Below are 27,847 nucleotides of genomic sequence, written 5' to 3' on the forward strand. Positions count from 1 at the left end.
GAGGGGGGTACTGGGTGTTTTCTACAGGAGTTCTCCAGGATCCTTGCTCCAATTATATCTTAATGTTAATTCTGGAAAAACTTGGCTGCTTAAGTTGATGGGTTAAAAAAAAAAAGTTGTCTTTTTTTTTGTCTTGCCAGATTTAAAAAGTAAATTTATAAAAAATACTAAACCCCTCCCACTTTTTAATTATCCCCCTGGTGTTATTAGGAATGCTTTTGTGCTAGACTTACTGTGGAAGCCTGACTTTTTTCTTTAAATATTTTCTGGGTTTTTGAACATTTCCACTCAATGCAAAGTGGAAATAGAATATGTCTAGTGTTAGGTCTAGTTGCAAGGTACTGTTCAGTTTATTTAAGAATTGAAAAGTTTATTTGGTCTATTTTTAGCTGCCATTTCTAACTGCTGGGTATTCCTCCCCTTGTTCTAATGAAGCATGATGAATTGTATTTCCACTTTTCCAATAACACTTCAGAATTTTTGCTTTTTAACAAATTAGAGCCAAGAGCAAATATGAGGAATTTTTTTTTAATGGACAGTGAAGGGTTGGGGTGAGCCCATGTTCTGCTCTGATGTTGTGAGGAAGTGGGCAGGTACAAGGTATGTGGTAGGAGATGAAGTTAAGAGGCAGGTAAGGAAAGCCTTTTCCTTTGCACTGAAAATGTTACACAAATCTTATTGTAACAGAAGTCACCTTATTTTCAGAGTTCTGTCCCTGCCATGAAGAAACACTCTCCAAGTACAGAAAGGCAAAAATTAGATGTGTTTCATAGTTGAAAGCAATTGAATCTGAAACTGTTAATGAAAAAAGTGAACACATTTCATTACAGGGAAGGGTAAACCCCTTTTTTTTCTCCATTACAGACACTGCACAGCCTTGAACTGGAAGCTTTACGCCTAAGCTTGAATAATATGCATACGTCTCAGCTTGAGCTTACGCAGTCTAACTTGAGAAAAGAAAAGGAAACCGCCCTTGTGGAACTGCGGGAGATGCTCAATGACAAGCGTGCTCAAGAGGTCGCAATTCTGCAAAGCCGCCATCAGCTGGAGTGGGAGAAGATTAAAGAACAGTGTCTGAAGGAAAAAGAAGACCTTAAGACAAAGTATCAGCAAGAACTAGGTATTAAAATTTGGGAATAGTGGACCAGGACTTGAAACCCCATCAGTGTTTTTTCTTCCTCTGCAGGTTCCTGTCTTGGTATAGAGCTGGCCTTTTGAGTGGCAGCTGATGTTGCCTTGGATAGGGATGGTGACTAGACTGGCATGTGCAAGAGTTTATGTTCTAGAGACGAAAATGGAGGTGTCCAGACCTAAGTTCTAATTTTCTTCAACTCTCTGGGCGTTTTGCTGCTACTTCTGTAAAATAGGTCTATACTGAACTAGTCGCTTTCTGGAGGCATTAGACAGAACTCTCAAAGAATTTAATTGAGTTCTTAACCCTTATGTTTCTTCAGGGGTTTTATTGCCTTAGGTCAGCACTGACTATTGTTGTGTTTTTGACAAGTTACGGAGGTACTTACTGGCTTGTCCTCTTGGTGGTTTCAAAAGGAGGATTAAGCAGTTGGAAAGGAACTGAAAGGCTCAGTAAGAACCTGCAGCTGGGTGTCCTTTGAGATGTGTTTGATATAAGATTGTATTTTGACATCAGCAAGAGGAGAGCTGTACTTGATAGGAGAGATGGTCCTCTTAGCATTGGTTGGGATATTTGCCTCTTCTCAGATCAGGAGACCATTTCTGACCTGTGTTGCAGAGCTCAAGGAATTTCTGGAGGAAGGTGAGGCCTGCAGCAATTTACTGAAGACATTTAGGAACCATTCCTTTAGTTGTCTTTCCCTGAGAGGAAGGGCCGTTTCTTCTTGACCCGAGAGGAGAAAACCATTTGTTACCACCAGTAATGTAGTGAACGGATGGCATGATGAGGTTTGGGAAAAGAAGGAAGTCTAGATGCAGTTTTTAAGGTCAATGCCGTTCACATGCATTGGCAATGTAACTTAACACGAACATAACCACTTAGGAGTGCTTGAACATAGAGGCTGAGAAGTAGAATCTGGAATCAGATGATGCAGGAGATCTGATGGGGAGTTGTGGATGCTGTTGCCTGGCAGGGCTAGAGAAAAGACATTTCTCTTCAGGGAGGTGATGATTGGGCATGACGCACCTGAGAGCAGGGACACTGTCTTGTGACTTAAATGGTATTTCTTCCTCTACTGGACTATTAGCTAGTTTCTTAGTTTCTGGATTCTCATTTCCCAATGGAAGACTAAAAATAAGGTTGCAAGGTAAGGCAATAGTACTTTGAAGATGGGAGAAGGGGACTGATAGGCCTTTACAGGGTTTGTGCAGGCCAAGAAAGGTGCTGAACAATAAGTTAGAATGAATATGGGGAAGAAGTCATCGCTGGTGTTAGTGATAACTGAATAGATGAGTTTCCTTGCTGCTGCCTGCTATTCTATTCCTGTGTCTCTGGAGATAGAGATGATTCAAACACTTCATAGTGATGTGCAATGGAATGCTAGCATCTCCAAGGACATTGATAAGCATTTGAATATATGTTAAAGATGTGGTTGGGTTTTTTTGGTTTGGGGTTTATTTGTAACTGTTAGGTGCTTATTTTCTAAAATGCAAGTGAATTGCTAGGATACAGCGTAACAGCAGGTTTGTATAGAACCCGATGCCTTACACTGCTGCATGTCTGATGGTGAAGCTGGTAATCTTGTCCATATTTCTACTTATCTAATCATAACTTTTTATGTAAATCTATTAATAAGTATTTTATTTCACAGCTGATCAGAGAAAGAAAATAGAATTGGAAATGGAAGAGACACATGTCCAGAGATTAGAGGTACAAATTCTGTTCTTCATACAATAGAAAGTAAAACTCTTTTCAGTAAACTAGAGCTGAAAGTCCCATTAGAAGTCCTGTGTCTACTACATACTCATTGTAGAGGACAAATAAACTGAGGAGAAAAAAAAAAGTCCTAATTTGGTAAGTGTGTTTGCTTTAATAATGCATGTCTTGCTCTCTTAGACTCTCAGAAGAGACTGGGAATTGGAGTCTGATATGCATTTAAAAAATACATGTCAAGAGCTGTCTGAAAAACATCAGACCGAAATGATGGAACTGCAGAAAACTCTGGAAACAGAATTAGACAAAGTAAAAGGAGAGCTGGGTCTTCTTTCTGTTGAGAACGAACAGTCTAAAAGTAAGCACCGTGGTGTGGGAGCGTGTTTGTAGCAATGGCTTGTTCTTCTCAGGCTGCACTGACTTTGGATTTCCCTGAACCTGTATCATTCAAATCTGTTCTGTGAGGGTAATGTGCATCTCTCGCAGTTCACTGCGGCTGAAATGCAGTCCCTTGATTGCAGATTCTTTCTGGGGAAGTCAAGATTTGTTGACCAAATGAGGTAATAACAAGTTTATAGGGTTCAGAGAGTGCTCAGCATGAGGGAGAGCATGCTTGGCACAGGCTTTCCTAGTCCATCCTGTTCTTGTCTTCTACTGCCTTCTGCTAAATGTGGTCATAGGAGAAATTCTGTATTTGTAGGCCACAAAGAAATGCTTGATCTCTGTTCCAGGTATGTGTGCTTCTAGTTCAGGATCCTTGTTCACATATGTGGAGAACAGATGTTCATCCCTCCAGCGCTACAGTTGATTATCTCTTGGCTAACAGCATGGGATGCAGACAACAAGGAAGCACTGTGTGGCAATGTTTGACTTTCCAACACTTTACTCTTTGGGTATTTTTTGCAGTTTCCTGTAAGCCAGCATTCTAGGTTAGAGACGCGCATTTCTACTGTAGTCGCACAAAGGTTGTATGGGTTGTGCAGGAAGCAGGATGATGGTGTAACAGAACTTATTTTAAATTCTAGTAAAGCATGTTGAATTGGAGAAGCAGCACCAGTTAGCTATTGCAGAATTGCAACAACAGCTGGAGACTGAACATAACCAACTCCTAGAAGAAATGAAGATGAAAAGTCAAGAAAAAGAACGGAATCTTCAGAAGGAGGTAAATAAGACTTCTTTACTCAAGTGGTTGATTACTTTCTATAACAAAAATTAGACTGTATACATATCATTTGGGTGATGTGCTTGTATTTAGGGTTTTATTGAAAAACTAAAATAAATCTTGTGAAGCAGTTAAATACTCGGGGATTTTCTATAGTGGTTCACAGTCTTTTGCATGCAGTTGCCTTTGTGCCATTTGGTGCTGTTTCTTCCTTAAAGTTATATGCTTAATTTTCTGGTTTTTGTGTTTCGCTTTTACCTTGCTAATACTTTATTTTTGTCAGTGATGATAAATATGGCATCAAGAACCAATTCCTCTCTTTGAGAAGTGGGTCCAACAGTTGAGTGCTACTCAGCATCTCTGATAGCCTGGGCCAGGCACTGAGATTCTGGTTGTCACTAAGTGTTTCCACTTATTCCTTCACAGAACTGTCTGTTGCATACAAAATAAGCAATTACAACAAAATTGTTTTTAAAAGTTGTGGGTTTGTTTTGTTTTTTTTTTTTTTTTTAAACATGTCTTCAATAGCTGGAGAAATTTCAGGTCATGCATGAAGAACTCAAGACCCAGTCACAAGAAGAAATCAGGCAGCTTTGGTCTCAGCTTGACAGTGCCCGAGCAAATCGACAAGAGCTAAGTGGTAAGTTCAAAACCAACACATTTTATTTTTTATCTCTTTATGTAAAGAAGTACTGACACGAAATGCTTTTAATCATTCCCAGAAACACACAGGTAGGTCACAGAAGTGACAGTGGGTTGTAGCTCTGTGATCCATTTCTGAAGTGAGAGGTGAGTCAGTGTCAGGCACTTCTTTAGTGAAAACTAAATGTTTTTCATTGCAATGTCAAACTAAGTATTGAGCAGTTAAAAATTGGAGGAAAAGCTGATCAGTGCGGTAACATGCTCCTGTTTGTATCCAGTGTGGAAGTGGGTATGAGTTCAATTGAGAAAACTGCTAATGGAGGGCACACAGTAACATTCACCACTTAGTTTATGTCTTTTGAGTGGTTTATTGTGGCTGTTTTATTTGGAGATAACTGAGAGGTCAATGTGCTTTTAAAAAGCAGAAATATTTGAGAACTGTGATTAGGTGTTATTTTGAGGTAGAAAGGGCTTTTTTTCCCCGTTTTGGTTTTGGGGTGAGTTAAATGCTTTCATTGACACTCAATGTGGAGATTCATCATCTTCTGAAAGACTTTTAATCTGTAAATATAGAAAATCCTGGGGTTAAAGATATATCTATTTTAAAATAAAACCATCCAGCTGATGGGCAACAAAGTTGGTTAAGGGTCTGGAGAACTTGTCCTATGAGGAGCGGCTGAAGGAGCTGGGACTGTTCAGTCTGGAGAAGAGGAGGCTTAGGGGAGACCTTATTGCTCTTTATAATTATCTTAAGGGAAGTTGTAGGGAGGTGGGGGTCAATCTCTTCTCCTATGTCGAAAATGACAGGATGAGGGGGAATGGCCTTAAGTTGCGCCAGGGGAGGTTCAGGTTGGATATTAGGAAAAAATTCTTTACAGTGAGGGTTATTAAGCATTGGAACGGGTTGCCTAGGGAGGTGGTGGAGTCCCCATCCCTGGAAGTGTTTAAAAATCGTGTGGATCTGGTGTTGAGGGACATGGTGTAGGGACCCTGGCAGTGTAAGGGCAACGGTTGGACTCGATGATCTTTGAGGTCTCTTCCGGCCGGATGATGATTCTGTGATTCTGTGATACTTCTGAAATCAGATTGAATGATAATGTTTTATTCCTATAAGGTTAAAAATAACATCCTTTTTCCAAAATGATGCTTCTGTTCAAAAAACAAACAAATCACTCAAACCTAAAGATGAAAATAAAAGGAAAGCATTGTGCACAGGAGTTAAACATGGACGGTGTTGGGGGCTTTGTCAGGGTTTTTTTTTTTTTATTAGTCTTGTGTGTACCTGCATTAAACTTTTTCATGAGTTTTAAAGGCTGAGAGGGAATAATGACTGGATGAAACATGACATCGTAGGCTTTCTGTATCTTAAGAACTCTGGTTCAAGCTTTAGGTGTAGTGATCGGAGGTGACACACCTTTTCTATTGATATGAAGTAGAACATGTCTCAGGTGTGCGTGTGCAAATAGATATGTAATACATGAAAGAAGAAACTTTAGGGGGGAAAAAGAAAAACTAGTGACCATGACAGCCCTAATCTTTATTAATCTTTCAAATGTCTTTCCATGTTTCTAATCACTCACATTCCCATTCCTTGGAACCTTTCTCTTTCTTCTTCATCTTGCTTGAGATGGTGAGACCAGAATGCAAGGTCCAGGTGAGAATATCCCGTTTGGTGTGTCAGATCTTAAAGGTGTTTCATTTCACGCTGCTTTTCTCCGCTTGAGTTATCATTTGACAGTGCATTTGGATTGATCTGAGGACTTGTGGTGGTGGATTCAAAACACGACAGCTGGGTGATGGGATTGCTGCTCTCATGTAGGAATGACATGCCAGGTCAAAACTGTTAAACACTTTTCTGGATTAATCTTGTGCCAGCAGACTTTGCTGGTTAGGCAAAACCTACCTGTGCCAGATTGGACTTCCCTTACCCATCCCGCTTGGTGGTGTTAACAGGCCCTGCTTTTCGCTTGATTCCTCTGGTCTCCATGCCTGGCAGCTGCTCCCTTTGGGAGCAGCTTTCAGCCATGCGCTTACTTCTCTCGTTCTTTCCATTTGCATGTTCATTGGGTGAATTTGCCATGCCAAGTGTGCATTTCACAAAAACACGCTGTGACAACCAGCTGTGTTGCTTCCTGGGTGGCATCCTCTGTTTCCGTAAATGTTTATTCTCTTCTTTTATAACATAAGCAGCTGCTTTTCTCCAAGTTCTTTCTTCTTGAAATGTGGTTCCATCTTCAGTTGATTCTATGGGGATTCAGCTAACTGAAGTTATCTGGAAAGCTGAGCCATTTGAGAGACTTTCTTTCATTCCTTCTCACAATTTTTGTCCTTTTTTGCTACCTTTTTCCTTCGTGATAGGTTACTGCTTCCTTAATACAGAACATGGGGAAGAAACATGTTGGGTAGTTTTCCTTGGAGCAAATTAAATGTTTTTGACTAAGTTATTGATTCTGATTACTACAACAAGCAGGTGTGAAAATTAAGCAATATTGCAGGACTCTGCGTGTTACTAACCCAGACCTGAAGCACAAGAGAAAGAGGAGGGTAACAGTCTGCTGGTAGTTTTGATTCTTATCATGAGGATGGTTTCTCTGAATGCAGAGTAAATGGAGAACATGGTTTTACTGTCTTCTGAGGAAGGAATGTTTCGTCTTTCAGAAGTTAGTTTTCTTACATAGCTTGGGGATAACATTTTACTGCTGTCTTAACAACTAAAATATGTTTGAAAGTTATGTACTTCTGAGTATTAGTGTTGGTTTTGCCTCCATTCCAGAGCTAAAAGAGCAGCTCCTGGCTCGTGCATCACGGGTGGAAGAAATAGAGCATTTAAAGCAAGAATTTGAACAGCAGCGTCAGCAAAGGAAGAGTGAGCATGAAACTGAATTAGAGCAACTGAGACTTTATTTTGAAAAGAAGCTAAGAGTTGCTGAAGAAAACTACAGAGAAGAATTGACTTTGCTGCTTCAGAGACTGCAAGAACTGGATGAAAATTCGCTGTCAGAGTTGGAAGTGAGTCAAGCTCGAGAAAGAGATAACAGGTGATCTATTCTTTTCCCTTTCCTTCTCATGTTGTGACAACATGCTTCCATATTATTTTTTTAGTATAAAAGATGGTGTTAACCTCTAAGTGTATTGGGATCGAGCATTAGGTGATCTATAGTTGGAAACCCAGCGATGGATGTTGTAAGTGCGCAGTCTTGAGCCATTGTTATAGTTGCTCTGTGCCTATTTTCAGTACTACCTCATAAGTAAACAAGTTCATTTAACTTGGTTTGTGACATATTATACAATCTTAAACTTTAAAACCCTTTTCTCAGTTCTGTTGCGGTTTTTGAAGACTCTGCTGCAAAGGAGAGAAGGGATACGCTTGGCCAGCTAAATCAACAGCTGGAACAACATCAGGTAGGATTTTTGATATATTAAAGTCTTACTGTTCATTACATGACCTGTATGCAGATTGATGTCTGATTATTAGCTCTTAGCAAGGAGTTACTTAATTTGAGACATTTATTCAGGCTTAATTATTTTTGTCAAGCATATTGTAATTTTTCAGGTTTATATAGTTTTTAGACTAGCAGAACAGATGAAACATAGTCCTGTGTAATTTTGTGTGCTCTGTTCAGGTCATCCTGTGCCAAGTAAAGAGCTTATCAAAGCTCTGCTACACAAGTGCAGAATTTGTGGTGTTTCTCTTCTCTGTAACTTCTGTAGTAATTGTGCTTTGTATCACTGTCCTTTTCAAGTGGAGATGCTAGTTTGGTCCCTCTTCCATTTATGCACCTATTTTCATGTACCTTGTTGTAATTTAACGTCTTAAGTTGTTTATTCAACTTATTGAAGTTGACTAAGAGTTTCCAAAGGGGAATTTTTCTTTTTTGGCTTCAGATTTTTATTTTTTAAAATTAATTATAAAAAGTAATACTTTTTTTTTAGCAAAGGAATAACAAGCAGACGAGACATAAACAGGACAGCATGAGTTCAGTTTCATTAGTAAATCACACAGAAAAGTTGAGTTATAAATGAGAAGTGTACACATCGTGACCTTTTTCTTGCTATTTGTTCCCTAGCTGAGTATAAAACTGCACTCGTAGATCATTGCATCTACGTTCCATGGTGTGTGTGTGTGTGTGTAGAAGGGGGTCTCTTCATTGCTGACAGTCAATAGTTTCTTTACCCACGTGTGTGGGACTTGGTCCTCTATTGTACTTTCAGACAGCTCCTGAAACTCGGCTCTGCCTTGCAGCGTGGTTCCAAAGTGCATCCATCTGCTCTAGTAGCAGATGGAGTGGCAGGAATGGACCAGCAAGGTTTTTAGGAACATGATACACGTCAAGCAGGTGCTTTACAGTGCAATTCATGTAATGTTCTCTTTGGAAGATTCTCAGTTTCTTCAAAGCTGAAGGTGTCTTTCTAACTCATTTCTTATGTAGGAAGAACTTGCTTGTTTGCAAGTAGAACTTAAAGAACAACACAAGCATGAATTGGATTCCTTAAGATTTTCCCTTGCACTTCAATATAAGGAGGACCTATTGAAAATGAAGATGGATCTGTCAGACAAATACATAACAGAAATTGAAGAGATGAAAAGGAAGCATTGTTTAGAACTTGAGCAGCTTCGCGCCCAACTTTCAGAACAACATATTAAAGGTAAGATGATCTGACGGACTGGGAAGTAGAACAGTAAGCTGCTTGTGTAGCTTGTATTTTTTTTTAAATAGGCTCATCTTAAGAAGTTTTCCAGTTGTTGCTGGTTTAACCTACACTGTAGCAAACACTCAATCTATATTAATCCCTGGCATCGGGCTTTTTGACTTTTAGAGGCATGTTGAGTTGCAATCCCAAAGATGTGGTGACCTGAATTTGTTTAGTCTGTAGTAAAATCTACTACAACTGTGGAGTAGTTGCTAAAAGGAGTTAATGAAATTTCCCTTCTTGATGCCTAGAAGGGCACTGTCAATTCCTGAATGAATATTTATTTGAAAATGTCTAGCTGCTGTCTGTCAGCTGTGTTTAAATGTGTTTTGTTATTTGCATGAAATAGGCCAGTTCTCAGTCTGTTCCATAGAGCAGACCCACTTCTTTGATATTTCATTTGCCTATGTTTCTTTTGAGAGTGCTCTGCTCATTTAACGTTAATATTTAGTTTTCCTTCTGTGTTTTTCACTAGTTGGCATACCTATGGGGATGAATTTTTTTGAACAAAGTGTTTATGGGTAGCAGAATTTGTAATAAGCTTCTTTTGCTGTAGAGTTGAGGTTAAAGTTCCTCTTACGGCTATATTTAATGAGACTTTCTATGTGATCATGGGTTTATGTAATTTCTTAATAGTTGCTGCTTTTCTTGGAATTGTAATTGACAGGAATGTACTGCCTTGTACTGGTTCAGTATAGAATGCATATATTGTTGAGGTGCAGGTAAGGAATCATGGCAGTTTTTTGCACCTGCAGGTTCTTTCTAGGAGCCCAGGATGACACACAAATGTTTGAATTTATAATCCCTAACTTAGAGTTAGCTATATAAGGCACATGGACATAGCCTTATTCCGTTGCATGTTAGGTAAAAGGAGCAGTACAGCTTCTTTAATTTGCAGTTGTATTTCTTATCTTCAGTAATTTATTTGTTGATTTTTAATACTAGATGTTATATCAGAACTGCATGAATTAAAATGTTTAGTTGTCCCATCTGCTTTTGGGGGAAATACCTTATGTAAACGGTATGTGCAAAAGAGGAGATAAAACTTCCATAAAATCTGCCCTTGCATTGCACAAGAAGGGAGTCAGCTCCTGTGGCTGTTGCTGATAGGAAGGAGGTCCTGCCACAGGTTTCATGATCCATCCCTGTTAATCTGTGTGTGTTGATACTGATAAATTTCGAAGGTGGTGATTAAGCAGAACAGAGTACAAAAGGGGTAGTAGTTCATATGGGTACTGCACAGTTGACCACGTTCAGCCTTATTTCTCTGCGTTAACAGGACCTGTTAAAATCAAATAAATTTTCCAGAATGCCATTTCATGTTTGTTTTTTTTTTTCTTTTTTCTTTACAGAAATCACAAAACTGCGCCTACAGAGTGCTCAAGATGCAGCACGTCAAGTTGAAATGGAGGTGGCTGAGCGAGTGTCTGTGTTGGAGGAAGAGCACAAAGCTAAGCTTGCTCTCTTCCACTCTGAGAAACAGCATATTGCAGAGCTTTCGGAAGAAATAAAACACTTAAAGGATGAGATTACTAAACAAAAAGACTTCTCTGTGCAGAATGAAAAGCATCTGAAAGAGGAAATGGAAAAGGTAATTCCCGTTACAGTACTGTTTTGAATGGAGTTGGGTTAGCTCAGATCTGTTGGAAAGGCCAAGGCAGGTAGAAGCAGCACTGCCTCTAAAGGTCTGTAGTTCAGTGCTAGTAGCTTCAGCTGTAAATGGGCTTGCATGGATTCACACAAATACTGGAACATGAGTCTGAAGTTCAGAGCACTTTAATATTAAACACTTAGTTTCTTTGCAGGTGAACGTTTCTCTGAGAGCAGAGCAGAGATAGTGTGAGAAGGCAGGTGAGGTGCTTTAAGGGTTGATCCAGTCTACCTTTTATATTGATGTGGGTCGAGCATACGTATACCACTCCAACACGGAAAGGTCCTTGTCCTGAACAGCTCCCTGCAGTGCGTTGTAGGAGAAATAACATCCACTGGAAAAGTAACACGGTGCACTTGCACACTGCAGCGTGTTGTGTGGTAATGGAGAAGTGAGCAGAAAGCACTGTGGTGGGTGGAGAAAGCCCCTCTGCTGAATGGATCCTCTTTAAGAAATTTCTAGGTTTGATAGCAAATAACTAGAAATAATTTTTCAGATCACTTCTTTTCAAGTCCTCTTACTCTCCCTCTTTAAAGAGAGATGAGTATGTGTATCCTTCCCCAGACTTAGAAACAGGTGGAACAGGCCAAGTTAAACAGTAACGAACTGTTGGTAGATGACAGGGAGACTCAGCTGAAGCTTTCAGTGGTGAAGCTTTCAGTACTACTACGTTACTCCTGCCACCTGCAGTATCTTGTTTGTGGCACTGCTGCCTGGGTAAAAGATCAGCATGTACAGAGTGCAGTGTTTGAAATGAGCCTGTCCCACATGCTGACTCTCTGTCTGGAGACATAGATTTTTGTTTGCCTTCTGATCTCTTGCTCTCAGAAACAGAGTGAACCAATTTCCTCAACTGCCTCTCTATTTCCAGTCCTCCCACAAAAGTTTACATGGATTGTGTGTTAATCAAAATCCGGAGGTTTTGACTTTCTTTTCTGCCTCTTCATTTCCAAGACCTTAAATGCCTGAGGATTCACACTTCAGTCTAGTTTTGGTCTTTTATGCATTTTTTTAAATAACTGTGTTCATAGGTCAAATATGAAATTGTTGAGGATCACAAGAATAAACTAAGGGAAGCCAGAGAAGAAGTCCAGAAAATAGAGGCTATGTACAAAGAAAAAGAAAAGAAATGGAAATATGAAAGCGAGGACCAGAGAATCCAAGCAGAAGAGAAGTTATCATTGTTGCGGATAGAACTGCAAAACAGAGCGGAACATGAGAAGCAGAATTTACAAAAGGAGTTTGAACTTCGAGAAGCTGAAATGAATCAACTTCAAGATCACCAAGCTGCCAAAATCATAGAATTGGAGAAGCTAGTAAAAGAGCAGCAGAACAACTTGCAGCAGTTGGAGGACAGCCTAGCAAGCGCACAGGCTATGCAGAAATCTCAGGAGCAGTATGACATGGACCTGCAGACAGCCAAAGCGCTCATGGCGAAAGAAATGGAAAAGGCCATGCTTTGTCTGCAGGAAGAATGTGCCCTGAAACTTGAAGCACAGAACAAGTGAGTCCTGAGTATTTGAGCACTTTCACTTACTGGTTCAGCATTTCTGCCTATTACAGTAAACTACAGAATTTTACTTCATGTAAATACATTTAGTGTAGTGTTGCAAATCAAATGAAGTGTAGTCAAGTTCTGCCTGTTAATTACGAATACAATACACAGCTGAAAATTGTACCCTAGCCTGGGGTTAACCACTAAATGCTGAGGTTGATGGGCCACCTATGGTGTTCTTCAGTTCTGGTTAGATGTGAAGGTTGTAACTGCTCAGTTTTTCCTGCCTTCCTACCCTCATTGTTTTAAGCGTAGTAAAGGAAATATTCAAGCTACATGTTTGTATTTGCATGCATTACTTCAAATTTACTCCTTCTTTCCTCCCCAAACATACACTCATAGGACAAGACTGAGGAAATAATTACAGTAAGAAAACACTGAAAAATGAAATTATCCTTTAAATAATCAATCACTTTTTAATTATTGGTGTCAGTATCTAAAAATACTGTAGTTAATGATTACAGTAAACTGCAGCATCTCTGATACTAAATCTTCTGCATCAAGCTTTAAGCAGACCTCAGAGAGCTGAGTTTGGAGGAGCCCTCAGGTATCCCACAGACACTTCCTCTAGAGACATTTCTTATGACAGTTCATTTACTTGCAGATAACACATCTGAGATGTAGACAATGTATATACGATGTCCTAGGTGCTCTCAGATGGCAATATTTTCTCTTAACAGAGAGACAGTGAACGGTGCTTGTGTGTTGCTCCATGTTAGTGAGTAATTTAACAGGGGTGCCTGTGTACCTAGTAATAACCAGATGCTACCAAGTGACATTGCCGAAACCTTTAATTATGTGGCTATGAAATCATTCTTGTGGCTTGCTTTGAATTAGTTCTGTATTTGAAATGTAAAGTAAAATTTGTGGAGGCAAAGTAAGGCCTACTTATTTTTCTTTGATTTTTATTATTTCAATTATTTTTTTAAACAATGCCTTTTTGACAATATTCTCTTAACTTTCCTGGAAATAATATAGGCTTATGGAGGAACACAAAGCTGAGACTCAGATTCTTCTCCAAGAGCTGAAAAAGAAACACGTCAGTAAGCTGGAAGTCCTAAGTCAGCAGTTACAGGAGAAGCACAAGCAGCAAATTTTGTCACTTACAGCCGAGTTTCAGACAAAGCACGAAGCTGAAATCGAGACACTTAAATCTACATTAGAAAGTAAACAGCAGATTCAGCTTGAAGCTTGTGTTGCTGAACTACAGACAAAGCATCAGGCACAAATCGATGAGCTAGAGGCTAAACACTTATCAAATCTGGATTCTGTGGAGTCATCCTACCTGTCTGAAATTCAGAATATAAGAGATGAACACAGTCAGGCCCTGGAGAAGCTGCAGTTGCAGCACACAGAACAGCTTCATGAAAAGGATAAAATGCATGAAGCACGCTTGGTGCAGGAGATGGAGATTTTGAAATTAAAGCATGCGGAAGAACTTGAGCTTTCCCAAAATAATTTGAAAATTGAACTAACTACTGTTCATATGGAAAAACTTAAGGCCATGGCTGTTGAAGCAGAAGAAGTTCATAAGGTGAGTCAGTCAGAAAGAAAGAAAACTTGGCATAGAAGGTGAAATTTCAGGGTACATAGTGTGGGAAGTTCTTGGGGTATATTTCCACAATCTCCTTTGGGCTAGCACTAACACTTCTGAGTGGCCATACTGTGACCTAAAATAAGAAAGAGAAGCTGAAAATTAAGTCCATCTGTTGCTCACCACCACCTCCCCCTTGCCCCCCAAACTCTTAGCCCCCCAAACTACTGAATTTTCTCTCAGTGTTTTTCTCTCAGTATTTTAATGTATTTCAGACTGGAAGGTCTCCATTTTGTGACTCGTAGCTTCTCTGCCTGGTAGTGAAGTGATTGGAACAAAGTAAATGTAATTCTGTATGTTAAGCTACCTCTCTAGGAATCTAAAGATCATCCCTAGTGATACCGTCTTGAGGGGAAGAAGAGAAGAAAGGTATCTCCAGAGGTCCCAGGTAGCATCTGGGAGCAGGTCGTGGGTGAATGGATCTTGTCTTAGGGCGTTTAACAGAAGTCTGTCACTGTGTCCACTTAGCAAGCTTCTGATTAGATGTTGTTTCTGTGCCTACAAATGCTAAGAGGAAGGTCTTGTGGGGGAAAGGTGGGTATTTTTCTTCTGTCCTATCTTTGTTAACTAATCTTAAATCTGCCTTTTAGTTGTTCTTGAGTGTAAAAAGCTTCAAAAAGAAAAAGTTGGATATTGTGCTGATGGGAAGTGCTGTCATGGATAGAGGAATAAGCAGGGGATTTGCAAAACATTTTTCTAGATAGGAAAAATAAACCCATTAATGATATAGAAAGTGTGTGTATGTTTGTGTGCTCATCATTTATGAGGCAATATTGTTCCTGTTTACTTAAAAAGCTTTGATACAGCAGGACATGTGCCTTACACATGGGTTAAAAATGTTTGCACTTACTTTTTTCCTTCCCTTTTTAATTAATCCTTATTACACAGGATGATTTAAACACAGCTCTTCAAAATCAAAGGAGGTTGCTGGAAGAAGAAAAACGTCTGGCCCTGGATATATTACGTGAAGAGGTATTGCAGATGGAGGAGAAGCATAGAAAAGCACTCCAGGAACTTCAGGACCTTCATGAGGCAGAAATTAAGAAACAGAAGGAAGAATTCTCCAGGGAGCTGGAAGAAGAATTGGGGAAGCTAAAAGCACAGCATGAACATGAGCAAGAGGTCAGAATGTTTCTAATACCTAAACCCCAAATAATCCATACTTTGTCATAAAGTAAATTCAATTTTAGTAAGCTTAGAAGTGAGGCTGTGTATGTAGATGCTTTGGGGATTTTTCTTTAATAGTGCCTGTAGATAGGAAGAGATGAAGTTAACGTTTTTAAACCTTGCTTTATCTAAAAGGACTTAAGATAATTCATATATGTGTATTAGCTTGAATTTTTTAAATTTCAATCTATGTTTGCAGTGCTTTCTTTATTTGGGGAGTGGGTGGGCTTGCTTTCTTCTGAGTTTCTGCTGAGTTTAATTAAAAACTTTAAAGCTGCCATTTTGATAAACTAATAGGTAACAATTTAGGTTATTAAGCATTTATGGAAAGCGACTGTTTGCTTCAAGCTTTTATAAGTGACCAACCTTCGCTAACATTGATTTCTTCTTTTCTTAGGTAAATTATTGTCGGTAATTCATTTCCAAATATGTTTCCTCAGTGAATTTTGGAAATTTTCCATTTCTTCTTGTTGGGAATGTTTATTTGTAAGCTTGATGACATTTACATTTGTAATGAAGGATAAAAATTTTATCATCTACACTAAGTTCTCTTTAAACATTCCAGTGGAGTAAGATCTTCTGTTTATCTAGTCTTTTACACAATCTGCCTCCTATTGATGCAAGCAGCCACAAGCAATCAAGACTTTTAAATTTTCTATGTTAGATATGACATTCATATATTAGGAGAGGTCACAAATGAAATAAACTTAATCTGGCTATAACTGAACAACATGTATGTCTACACGTAGCTCGTATCCAGGGCTAAACTACAGCAGTTGCTCTATCGCCTGATGACCCTTCCTCAGCAGAGGAGCAGGATTGGGAAATGGAGAGGAGACCTGCGGGTTGAAATTAAAATGGGTTTAATGAAACAGCCATTGTCAATGTCAATATAAAGTGCGCAACATGATACTCTGCCCAGTGAATGGCTCCTTAGCTGTATCTCATAGGATAATAGCATTAAATATAGCTGTGTAACATTTAATCCCATTTGAACAAGGGAAATGGCAGCTTAAAAAATACGCTGTGCCTGTGTTTCTCTCTCCTGCGTTCTTCCTTATTTCTTTGAACTTCTCTTAGGATATGTCTGTTGAAAGAACGCGTAGGGAGTACTTTGATAGTCCGACCTGATGGTCATGAATACAGGAGACCTAATGCCTTGCTGCGTCTTATCTAGTTTAATGAACTTGCTTTTTTTGATAGCATGATGACAGCTAGCAGCTCAGTATGACCTTGGGGGATGTAGAGCACTATTGTGAAAATACCCCCTAGAATTTGTTTGAGCTTCATCGTTTTTGGTTTGATTTTTTTTTTTCCTTAATTATAATACTATGCTGAAATATTTTCTTGCTTACTTGTCTGCAGATGTATGCTTCTGCATCGGCCTCTGAAGTAGAAACTGTGCAAACAGCTCTTCTGGCTCAGTTTGAGGAGGTAAAATTGAAACAACAGCTTCAGTTCCAGGAAGAGATTGAGCTGCTGAAGTGTCAGTCAGAGGTGCTGCTTGAGCAGCAGATTGCACAGCTGAAGGTAAGCTTTTTACCAGGAGCGTGATGACAGTAAGCACTTTAGGCGTGAGATTTTTTTTTTGGAGTTGTTCTTAATTTCTGCTTTCTTGGGTTCATCATTTGAGTTCCAAACTTTCAACTTGAAATCTCTGAAAATTATCTTTGTCTATGATGTGGTAATTGCCTATCATCTTCTGAGTCCTGTGCAAAATGCTGTCGGTGGTTAGGTGACAAGCACGTGTTGATCTGTTAAATAAATGGAGAAGACACGGTTTGGGTCAGAAGAGAGAGGGAAACTCTCCCACACACTGGGAGCAAGTGCTTATAGTCACCTGTGTAATCACCGTGTTGAACATACGTGGAGAACCTGTCGAGCACAAATAACCTAGATTAGATGAAGTACCATCTCCTTATTTGCTTCTCCATTGGAGATCTCAACAGATCTTTACTGTTTCTACCAGTGTGCCCACCTGAGGTTGGACTCTCCTAACAGTTGCAGAAACCTCTAGAGAACTGGATGCTGCAGGGGTGCAGAAAAAGTCTCCTATTTCCTGCTTCTGGCCCTCTGAGAAGTCCTGGTCATTCTGTGATCTCTCTCTGGTGCAGCTGCCTTTTGAAAACAGAGGATACAAGTGTATCCGGAAAAGCTGCTGGGGATATATTTGGCATTACTGAACCCCAGCTTTTAGTCCAGAGAAGCTGAGACTGGACTAACTGTTACACACATACCCCAGAAGTAATTCCTGGTTTTCTTTCTCATGCTGCCAAGACATTTTAGTTAGCATTTGGTACAGCAGAAACCTCTCTTCTCACTGAAATTTTGCTAGAGGTAATTCTACTGCTAGTACAGCTAGTACTGCTAGTACCAGCTGTCTCTGGTGTTTTCTTGAATGATCAATTAAAAAAAAGCAGCTTAGAGGATCGAATTGCAGAAGTGTTCTCTATACTGTGATCAAGAAGACCCATTTCCCAGTTCTGGTGTTGCAGAAACAATTACTGACCAGGGTTCCTTTCAACCTCTTTAGAAAGGGATCCCAGGACCTTGTTTCACCTCCATTATTTGCTGATGCAGGAGTGGGGTTATCTAATAATCCCTTTCTTTACAGTGCTTTCGAGCTAAAGTGACATCTAATGTAATGGCTTCTGGATCATTTAGCCTTGTAAATCTACCTTGTAGAGTTTCATTTTGTCCTAGTAAATCACTCCTCCAATGTGGAGCTCAGTACTGTGCATGTTGTACTACTTGCAGTTGTTTAAAGTGACTTCTGTCCATCTCTGTCTTGACTTAACCATCTGTTTTCTGTTCCTCATCGCTATCTCAGCAGTGTGAAATGACTGAGGTCTCAGTGAGCACATTCAGATAGTTCATTTACCTATCTACCTATTTTTAAATCATACTTTTGGCATAATTCTGTTATTGGTGTTAACTGTGTAAGTTAGTGCTAGTTAATGTGAGAGGTGAGGCGTGCATGTAAAAAACCAGCAGGGGTGGAGGTTTTGGTTGTAGGGTTTTGGAGTGGTTTTATTTCACTGTTTTTTTCGTGTCTCTGTAAATCAAAATATACGTCACTTATACAGGATGAATTTGAAGCTGAAAAAAAGGCATCACTACATGACAAGGAGCAGATGTTGATTCAGGAGAGGGAGAAGGCACAGGCTGCTCACCAAAAGGAGAAGGAGTTGTTATCAGCCCAGCTACAGGAAAAAGCAGCAATAATTATTCAGGTGTGTGGAAAATATTTTAAACCTAGATTTTAAATGTGATTTCATGGTTGTATTTGAGCACAGTGCTCTCACCTTTCTCAAGATTCTCAAGTTTAACAAGGCCAAGTACAAGGTCTGCACCTGGGTTTGGTCAGTCCTCGGTATCAACACAGGCTGAGGTATGAGGGGATGGAGAGCAACCCCACGGAGAAGGACTTGGGGACTGAGTTGAATCTGGGTTATCCAGAAGGCTTTAGAGAGAGAGAACGGCTGGAAAAACGTTATCTGTTTTAATTAGGAGGTTTAGAAATGCCCAGTTCTCTTTCAGTGATTGAACTAATAGCTTTGAGTTTTCAAAATAGAAGATAAAATGAAATAAAACATTCATGACTTCTCTGACAATTCAGGAAGCTCTGACCAAAATGTAAATTTGGCATATTGGACTGTTCTGTCAGGCCTTTATATTTAGTGAGAAAACTGGGAGTAATGCTAAGAAGAAGAAGAAACACATTCTTGTTTCCTGCTCTTCATGCAGGATTTAATGAGGGGTGAGAAGGTTGGCACAGGCATAGAAAGTTTTTCTTTCTTGCAGTTTCCTCTCAAATATATTTTCACTACTTTGCTGGTTTACTTTTGAGACAAAGTGTCTAACAAAATTGGACTGATTTGGAAAATCTGGGGGTCAGGGTGGGTGTATATATACATATATGTATTTTTACATATATATACACATATATTAATGGGATGGAGGTGTCATCTGAACATATGAGAAGACATTGCTCTAGGAACTCGTTTTCAGACAGAGCTTATAAAGCGAAGAAGATGATTAAAGCAATGAAGGGTAAGATCATTGGGTGAAGTTTGTAGTTTAGGTGAAAGGATCAACTTTGTTATATTGTCACTGTATTTTCCACAGCTGGAGAAGAAAGTGGAGTCTTTAAACCGTGAAATAGAGGAAACCAACTCTGAACTGGAGACACTCCTTCAGCGACGGGACAGAGAAAACCAGGAAGGAGGGAATTTGGTAGCCATGTTGAGATCTGATATTGAGCAGTCCAAGGATGAAAGGTTTGTATGTCTTGGGTTACATAGTGCATAGTGGGTGTGTTTATGTTCGCTTACTTTCTCACCAATCTATCATGATATCGAGAGACAGATTTTTATTCTTTCTTTTTTTTTCTTGTTGTCTGATGGAGACTTTGGTGTTTCAGGGTTTCCACTGTCTAGTTTCTTGGAAAAAGCAAGGAAATGGAGAATGCCACTTGGTTACACAGTGCAATGTGAATCCATGTTGGATCTGTCATTGGAATACGTGGGTTAGAGAAGCTGTCATGCTGAATAAGCTTCTAGAAGAGTTCCCTCTCACTTCTAAGAAACTGGCTTATGTTTTACAACTAAAATGTTTTCATAAATTGGATTTTTGTGGTCTACTCTGTCAGAACACTAGTTATTTGGATGTCACAGGTGCTATAGGAGTAGATGTGTTCTCCCTACTTACTGATGCTTCCACAGACATAGCAGCCTGAGATGCTTCTGACTGTAATGTGATTGCTCCTTCTCCCTGTGAAGAAGACAAAGGGTTTTTTGCTGACCCTGCTCTGTGAAAATGGCTTTTGTTTTTTCAGAGTTATCTGAATCATCTTCACTGATAACTGCCAAACTATGGCAAGATACCCGCTTTAGACTGACAGTTTTTCAGTGGGTTCAAAGTGCCTTTTAAATCAAGTACATGTGGTTTTTCAAGTATTCGATATGCTTTTGTTCTAGGAAAAGCCTGCAGGAATCTTACCAGCATGTTTTGAAATTGCTCATGGAGTTGGTGAAGGCCACAGTAGCTATCGAAGACCTTATCTCTAGCAAGATTGGTCTTTGCCTTGATGACAGTCTGGCTTCTGGAGAAAGTCACAGCATTATGGAAGAAATGGGATTCATGCAGTATTTCAAAGCCAAAGAAAAACATCACCTAGAAAAAGGTGAGTACAAATCTGCATAACCAGGTGTAGTCAGTTTCCGTTCTTGAAAAATGCCTTTTCATTTCCTTTTATATGGATGAGGTTCAGAAGGTGAATATTTCTTGTTGCAGTGTTTTCTGTGTCTCTTTCAAAGTTGCTCTGCCCTTAAGACAGTGTCTATCAGTGTTCTTTCATTTTAGTTCTTTTAATAGTGCAACAAGTAAAACGTTGCTGGAAAAGGCTGAATGGATTAAAGGGCAGGAAAGACGAACTGGGGGAGTGCAGAGTCTCAGGCCACCACTATTTCCGAATGTTGTGAAAGACTGTCTTGATTTCTCAGTGTTGAGTTATTGACGTGAACAAGCTTTCACCTTGTCATACATCTTCAGGACTAACCAGTGTCACTGTCTGATGTCAGTTCTGTATCATTTTCCTGTGTTTTACGTAGCTTGCTTGTTTTCAGTAGATGAGCTGCTTGATGAGACTCTCACTGAACACAACTTGTCTCCAGCAACTGAAGAAGGGTCTGAGCTGAGCCAACACTTATGTGAAAGTGTTTTTGCAAAGCCAGAATTGGCGTGTGAAAATGAAGAAATGGTACTGAAAATTTGCCATCGTTTGTGCACTGCAGTGGAGAGACTTCTGGAACTGGTTACGGAATCAACTAAACAAGTAAAACTTGTTAATTGGTATAGATGTATAATTACACTGAAAATGCGAAATCTCTTGTAAGCTTGTGTATTTAGTACCCGGTAGCATCTGAAATTCATCTTCTTGTCAGGTATTTTGTGCAACCCACAGATAAGTGCTTGTGTGAAATGTGTATTCACGGTGTTAAAAAAAAAAAAATCCCTCCTAGAATTAGTTGCTTAAATTTGTACTTTTGGGTACTGATGCTGGTTCCGTGAGGATGTAACTCACTTGTGATGAGTAACTCACTTAGGCTCTTGCCTAAGCTGTGGCACACCTAGATTCTACGTCATCATCAGCTACATTCAAACGTACTTTGCTTACATCTGTGAAATGTTCTATCCACCAGGATAAGCTAAATATAAAGTAAATGGGAACGGGGCTGCTCTATTCCTTTCCTTTCCACTTGAGATGTTGCATGCAGGAAGGCAAGATACTGCCGTACTTTGGAAACTTGGTGATGTATTGACTTCACTGTCTGTTAGATGTGCCTGAATCTCTTGAAGAATTGAAGAGTCAGGTTGCATTGAATTTCTAGTGGCTCAGGAAGTGTCAAGCTGAGCAGTTTAACCAACAGGGAGGTATCTCTGTTGATGCACAGTGAGGAAACCTACATGCCTAAGGAAGACTTGTGGCAAAAAATACAGGTGTGTGAGCACAGGGAGTCACCAAAGTATCCAGGGATTTGGGGAAAATTCAACCTAGTACTGAAATGAAACTTCAAAACTTGCACCTTCATGCACCAAAGTTAAAAATGAAGAAGGTTTTTGTTTAAATGTCTGTAGTATTATTACATTGCATGTCCATTCAAGGTCTTTGTGAGGTTTTTTTTTGTTTGTCTTTTTTTTTTTTAGCTGGAGAAAATGCATGAAAACCACGCGCAATTTGAAGAAGAATTCAGCCGCCGAAACCAGGAAACCGCTCAAGTGGTTCGTCAACACCAGGAACTAATGGAGTGCCTCAGCGAGGAAAGTGAGGCCAAGAATCAGCTGGCACTAGAGCTTCATAAAGCAGAGGGTAAGCAAATGAAACCAATACAATGCGATTTCAGTGTCATTTACTCATAGCTTGTTCCTCTAAGTATCTATGATAGGCTTCTTGTGTCTTTTGCTGTTTATTTGCCTGTGTATAATCCCTTTTCTGCGCTTCAGATTGCTGAGTTACTTTTGAAGCATGAGTCTCCTCTTGCACATCTACTACTTCATTTTCTTCATTTCCCTGGGGCAGCTGTGCTAGTGCTCAGTCCTGTACTTATACGATTGACTGCATGTGAACAATGCCGTAACTTCTAAAACGGCAGCTTGCATTTCTGCATGCCTAAACACAGGAGCTTGGATTGCTGAAAAGATGATAGGTACGCTTCTGGTATGACTCAGCCCACCCCTCTGACCTTGGGGGTGTTCAGCATGAGCTTGAGCAGGGCAGACAGGAAGAGATCCTGTAAGAAGAGACGAAAAGGCTGAGGTGCTTGATCTCTCACTATCACAGACTGCCTAAGGTCAGTCTAGTTCCCCCTTGTGAAGATTATGACCTGAGGTTTTTTGCCTTTATGTAGGAGAATCTTTGAGGGTTTCTGGGTCCTTCAAGTTGAACTTCTCTCCCTAATTACAGCATATACTTTCCATTCCCCTTCTTAGTCATTTAGGTTTATTGAGTCTTTTCCAAAATTCCATTTCCTTCCTTTCTGTGAATCATTGCTGGATTTCTTGGGCTCTGAATCTGTGAGGTGATCCCAGGCCATCAAGTTTTTACTATCCCTATATGCATTCTGCGTGTTTGGAGACATTTTATGATGTCAGCCTCATCTGTTAGAATACATTAATTCATACATTGTAGTCCTTAAGTTCCTTCAAAAAGCCTGGCTACAGTGTAAATTTAAGTCATCTTGCACTTTTTCCTTTCTATGTCACCTTCCATGGTTTGCAAAAGTCATTTACTCATGTTTTCAAGCTGCTTTTTTTCCAACAGACGAGTTTGTCTCTTGCTTTATTTGCATTCTGACTTGGGATTTTAGGCATTATTGAAGGCTATGTTGCAGAAAAGGCTGCGTTAGAAGAGGCCTTGAATCTGAAAGAGGAATCTGAACGTCGCCTTGTTGTGGAGCTGGAGAATATGCATGAACGCTTCCAGGAGCTAACCCAGGAGCAAGTAGTTCTTGGTGAGGACACTATTCGTGGAAAAGAAAATTGTCTCCAGTCAGGGCATGCTGCAGTGTGTTCTATAACATTATCAGTCTTTGTTTCAGTGTCCTGGTGAACAGCTCAGTCTGGTACAGAGGTTAGCAGGGTCTTCCTGAAAAAGCTGGAAATAAAATAAAGCAGCTGGTTCTCTGTTTGTAAGACACTATTACTGTTAGTGGAGAGTACTGCGCTAATTAGAAATGGAATGTGTCTGAGAAAATAAGAGGGTGGATTAACTACAGGTTGTTAGTTGCAACAGATACTTAGCATCTAGTTAGTAACTGAAAAGCTGATTGTTTCACACTGTAGTCGAAGAGAAGAGTTGGAACGTCAAGGTTTTTGACTGCTTCCAGGACTAAGCAGATAGCTTAATACTGACAGAAGAAATAAAATATTCCTGGAAGATTATTTGAATTCTGAAAAAACTGTGGTGATGGTGTGTACTTAGTTTTTTACGTAAGCTTTTCCCCTGCTTCCTAGCCTTGTCCTGTCAAACACACACACGATCAGTAAGGGTGACTGTGGAAAGATTGTAATGATCAAGCTCACAGTCTGCTAGTATGTCAAACATCTGTTGGTATTGAGAGTTGTGTCTGTCTCTGTCTTCTCATATGGCATCTTAATAATATCTTACTTGATCAAATAGTGATCTCATGCAGATTGTCCTGGCTTACAGACCTACATTCATTTGCCTGGGTAAGCAGAGGAGTAGGTAGGGGAAGACTTCTCTTTTTCAGGGGAAAGACAGCAGAACAAAACCAGATTCAGGGGCTGTAACTGAATCTAAATGCATGTTGTGCTAGCTTTGAGAAAGTGATTACAGCAGCAAGTAATATGTCCCACAGGAAATGCAAAATCATTCCATGATATTGTCGAATACAAGTACATCTGTGTGCCATGGAAATAGGTGACAGGTGACAGAGTCTGAAAGTCTGTGCAGTGAGTCCTGCTGGACTTTTAATCCCCTGGCAGGAACTAAAAGGGGGGTTGATGCATTAGTTATTCTATCTCTGTATGGGGAAAATTGTGAAAAGAGAATATTGATTAGAAAATGTGTGACAAGCCAAGAATGTTGCAACAAACTTGCATGGCTGTAATAGAAAACCATTTCTATAGTAGCTCTAGTCCAGTTGCAGACATGGATCAACATATGTCATCAGGAGCTTTGTCATAATAAAGATGAAATGCATTTTTACCAAATAAAAGGTAGGCACTATCCATATTCCATAGGAATTTTTAGTGGGTTGGAAGATTGGATGGATCACAATGTCTTGTTCTTGTCTCGTACATGTCTGTGTGTTTTGATTTCTAGGAACATCTATTGCTAATGTAGCGCAAAAAGAAGGTTCAGGTTTGTAATGATGAGTGTGGGGTTTTTTCTGGCTTGTGTTGCTGTAACACTGAGTGAATTAATTCATAGTTTTGATTTTATTTTAACAGAGGAATAGTGCTTCATAAAATAGGCCCAACAAATCACTGGGATTGTGAATATATTAGCAGAAATGTTATGACTTCTGTAGTGCATGAGAAAATAACTAAAACTAAGAATATTCAATTAACTGATCAATATTTAAAGGGAAAAAAAAAAAACCACAAAACATTTTGCTGCTGTTAGGCTTTAAAGTGCATTTTGCATTTTTCTTTTGAGGGATGGAGTGGGTTGTAAGCTTGCTGTGAGCTTCCAGTGATACACAGTGGACTGTCAAAATGATTCAATTTAGTTGGGGTGGGGGGGGGGAGAGAAATATTTGAGGTGATACAAAATGGAGAGCTAAAAAAATACAGCAAGAACTGCAGGAAGTCTAAAGGAAACTAAAGAAATGTCATTGATTGAGTAGGGAGACCAGTAAAAAAAAAAAAAGAGGGAGAGTGGAATGGTCAGGAAGGCTAGTGATGGGAGGAGAGAGGAAACTGGCAACAAAGGTTTGTAGATACTCACTCTCTCTTGTTTCTAGACCTCTTTTCCCCCAAAGTTGTGAGATGGGTAAACCAAGTCCCTCAGGTGAATAAAACAGAATTATCTAGGTAAATTCTGGTTAGAGTTAAAGAGCTGCACTGGGCTGTCTTGCCTATTGCTAAATCTTTATTCCTTCCGGCTATTGTGAGCTCCCTCAAACACTATTTAATATATTTTTAGTGACCACCTCACTGTCCTGAAATTTGCTGCTGCCCTCTCAACAGAAGGGAACATCTAACATTGCTGGTTAGAGTGTGCTTGGGGACTGATGCTTACCTGGTAGCTGCAGTCCAGCTCTTGCCAGCAGTGTGTTAGACCTTGAAGAGTTACATTTGCTGCAAGTGCTGAGCCCTTAAATTCATCCACTTTCTCTCACCCCAGCCGTCTGTAGTACTCTTCCTCTGGTTTGGAATTGTTTGTAGTACATGGAATATGTGATAAATAAAAATCATATGGTTTGGAGTTGATTGACATGGCTTATTGCTTGAAAAGCTGACGCCTCCTCCCTTTTTGGTGTGGAGTACTAATGTGAGTAGAATGGCTTCGCTAATAAAATGCGCTTAGAATGGAGCTTTTTTCTGGACTGCGTGTTTCAGCCTTGCTTAACTTGCTGTGTTGCATCTCATGATGGCAGGAGGCTATTACAGCTCCAAGTTGGTTACTTAGCTATATTCCCATTAAAATATTTTGCTCTAAGTGCATTTCAGTAGTGTCTCAGTTTGGGTCTCCTGAACAGTGTACTCAGTGCATCCAACTGATTGAAAATGCAGTTTGTAGGTATAAATTAGCTCTTAATAAAAAGTCATGAGTACATACATTTTCATAGTCGTGGTATTTCTCTTGCAGTCTGTATAGGGCAAATATGTGCCATCTTTTTCCCAGGTGTTTCTTCCTTTTGTAGCCTCAGACCTGGACTCACTTTCTGTAAGCATGGTTTTTCTCTGAGTTTTAATCCCCACTCAGGTTCAGAGACTAGGATTAACTTGGCTTTCTTATAGTACCTAGCTTCAGGGTAGGGCTGGGCACTGGTAGCCACTGAAATGGTGGACTGGGTGCTAACCGAACAGCGTAGATGTCAGCAGCAGTATCCAGCATGACGCGAGGCAGAGAAGTAGTGGAGAGGCTGACCCAAAACTGGATGTTGGAGGTCTAAGAGGGATCTTGACAATTTGGAGGAATTGAGAATTCTGTACTGGATGGCTTGATTAGGAATAGATTAGAAGTAGGACGGGAGGCTGGGATGGAAGCAGTGGCAAGGATTTAGGGTAGAACAGTGAAGGATGGGGCAGTTAGAAGGATGGCTATGAGAGACTAGGTGGCTGACAGTGGGGTGTGAGGTTTAAATTTAGGGATGGAGCACATCTGGAACAGAATGGATTTGGAGGATTGAGGATCTGGTGTGGTTTGGAAAGAGGCTCTGGGGCAGGAAGAGTGTGGAACTGGAGTTGAGAGGCCAAGGACCTAGGGAGGGAAATTGAAGGACTCCTGGCCAGGTGAGATGGGGCTCTGTGGATTGACAAGGTCTCCAGTGGTGAAGGTGAAAGCTTTCTGTGTGCCCAGAATTACCTCCATCCAAGATTCACTTTGGTATTGAGAACAGATGCCCATGTCCTCCGTTACTGCATCATACAGTAGGTTTATCAGAGATGGCTTTCAGAGACCCAGTGGGCAGTCAAGTATCAGACTTCCTTTTGTGTCTCTTACAGACAATCTCAGGAGATCTTTTCCTTTGGTTTTGATGCTGTCCCAAGTACCTGAATTTAATCTCATCTTAAATTCCATTTGGTTTTTGTACCTTGCACTGACACCTTTGTTGTTATTTTTATCTTCCTATTAAGGTCTACTCAAGGAAGTAGAATTTTTAGCAAAGGAGAAAGTAGAGCTTCAGTGTCAGGCTGAAAAGGACCATTCCAGCTTGCGTTCTCAGATGAAAGTTTTGGAGGTGGAACTGGAAGAACAGCTGCATAGTAATCAAGACCTAGCTACGCAGTTGCTGGAGATTGCTGAATTAAAACAGCAAATTCAAGTTCTTGAAAAACAGCTTAAAAACCAACGACAGTTCATGGATGTAAGCTAGCTTGGTACCACGTTTGCATGGGTTTGGAGGTGATAAATACTCCTCTTAGTTTGTGACTGAGACTTGGAAGATGGTTCCTAAAATGGGGTGCTTTCCATTGTTTGAAATTAAGACCTTGGTATTCTTGTAAAATGAAAAACAAGGTTCTCTTTAAATTTCCTTTCTGTAGTATTCCAGGATAACTTTTTCGTTTTTATTAATTGCTAATTGTAGTTTGTATGTACATTGGAGACAAAAAGGTGTTTTTCTTTTCTTTCCCTGTAATTTTAGCTGCACTTCCAGGTCTACTAAAAGGTGTTAACTATTTTTAAGTAAGCATAGTTTCTTCACCAGAAAAACAAACCCCAAATTTTTCTTGTACTCAATATTTTAACGAATGCAAAACTTCTTTAAAAAGATTTTCATTATCTCTGGCTGGATTTACAGGAACAAGCTATAGAAAGGGAACATGAACGTGATGATTTTCAGCAG

At 39.8% G+C, this 27,847-nt stretch overlaps 1 protein-coding gene across 1 annotated transcript in view; it reads left to right on the forward strand.

The window, feature by feature from the left end:
• PCNT (pericentrin) overlaps positions 1 to 27,847 on the forward strand; it is a gene marked incomplete at both ends in the record, with an annotated part of 67,153 nt that overhangs the window by 10,627 nt on the left and 28,679 nt on the right. Inside the window, 21 exons of the mRNA XM_010141978.1 lie at positions 865 to 1,120; positions 2,784 to 2,842; positions 3,029 to 3,203; positions 3,871 to 4,007; positions 4,536 to 4,651; positions 7,394 to 7,687; positions 7,967 to 8,051; positions 9,080 to 9,296; positions 10,694 to 10,932; positions 12,024 to 12,496; positions 13,526 to 14,081; positions 15,030 to 15,263; positions 16,674 to 16,838; positions 18,395 to 18,541; positions 19,437 to 19,588; positions 20,288 to 20,493; positions 20,936 to 21,144; positions 22,017 to 22,179; positions 23,177 to 23,320; positions 27,138 to 27,367; positions 27,803 to 27,841. Coding sequence (XP_010140280.1) covers positions 865 to 1,120; positions 2,784 to 2,842; positions 3,029 to 3,203; positions 3,871 to 4,007; positions 4,536 to 4,651; positions 7,394 to 7,687; positions 7,967 to 8,051; positions 9,080 to 9,296; positions 10,694 to 10,932; positions 12,024 to 12,496; positions 13,526 to 14,081; positions 15,030 to 15,263; positions 16,674 to 16,838; positions 18,395 to 18,541; positions 19,437 to 19,588; positions 20,288 to 20,493; positions 20,936 to 21,144; positions 22,017 to 22,179; positions 23,177 to 23,320; positions 27,138 to 27,367; positions 27,803 to 27,841 — 4,296 coding nt within the window. The remainder of the gene's footprint in view (positions 1 to 864; positions 1,121 to 2,783; positions 2,843 to 3,028; positions 3,204 to 3,870; positions 4,008 to 4,535; positions 4,652 to 7,393; positions 7,688 to 7,966; positions 8,052 to 9,079; positions 9,297 to 10,693; positions 10,933 to 12,023; positions 12,497 to 13,525; positions 14,082 to 15,029; positions 15,264 to 16,673; positions 16,839 to 18,394; positions 18,542 to 19,436; positions 19,589 to 20,287; positions 20,494 to 20,935; positions 21,145 to 22,016; positions 22,180 to 23,176; positions 23,321 to 27,137; positions 27,368 to 27,802; positions 27,842 to 27,847) is intronic.

This window comes from Buceros rhinoceros, unplaced genomic scaffold, assembly GCF_000710305.1.
Source record: "Buceros rhinoceros silvestris isolate BGI_N320 unplaced genomic scaffold, ASM71030v1 scaffold17748, whole genome shotgun sequence".
Lineage (NCBI taxonomy): Eukaryota > Metazoa > Chordata > Aves > Bucerotiformes > Bucerotidae > Buceros > Buceros rhinoceros.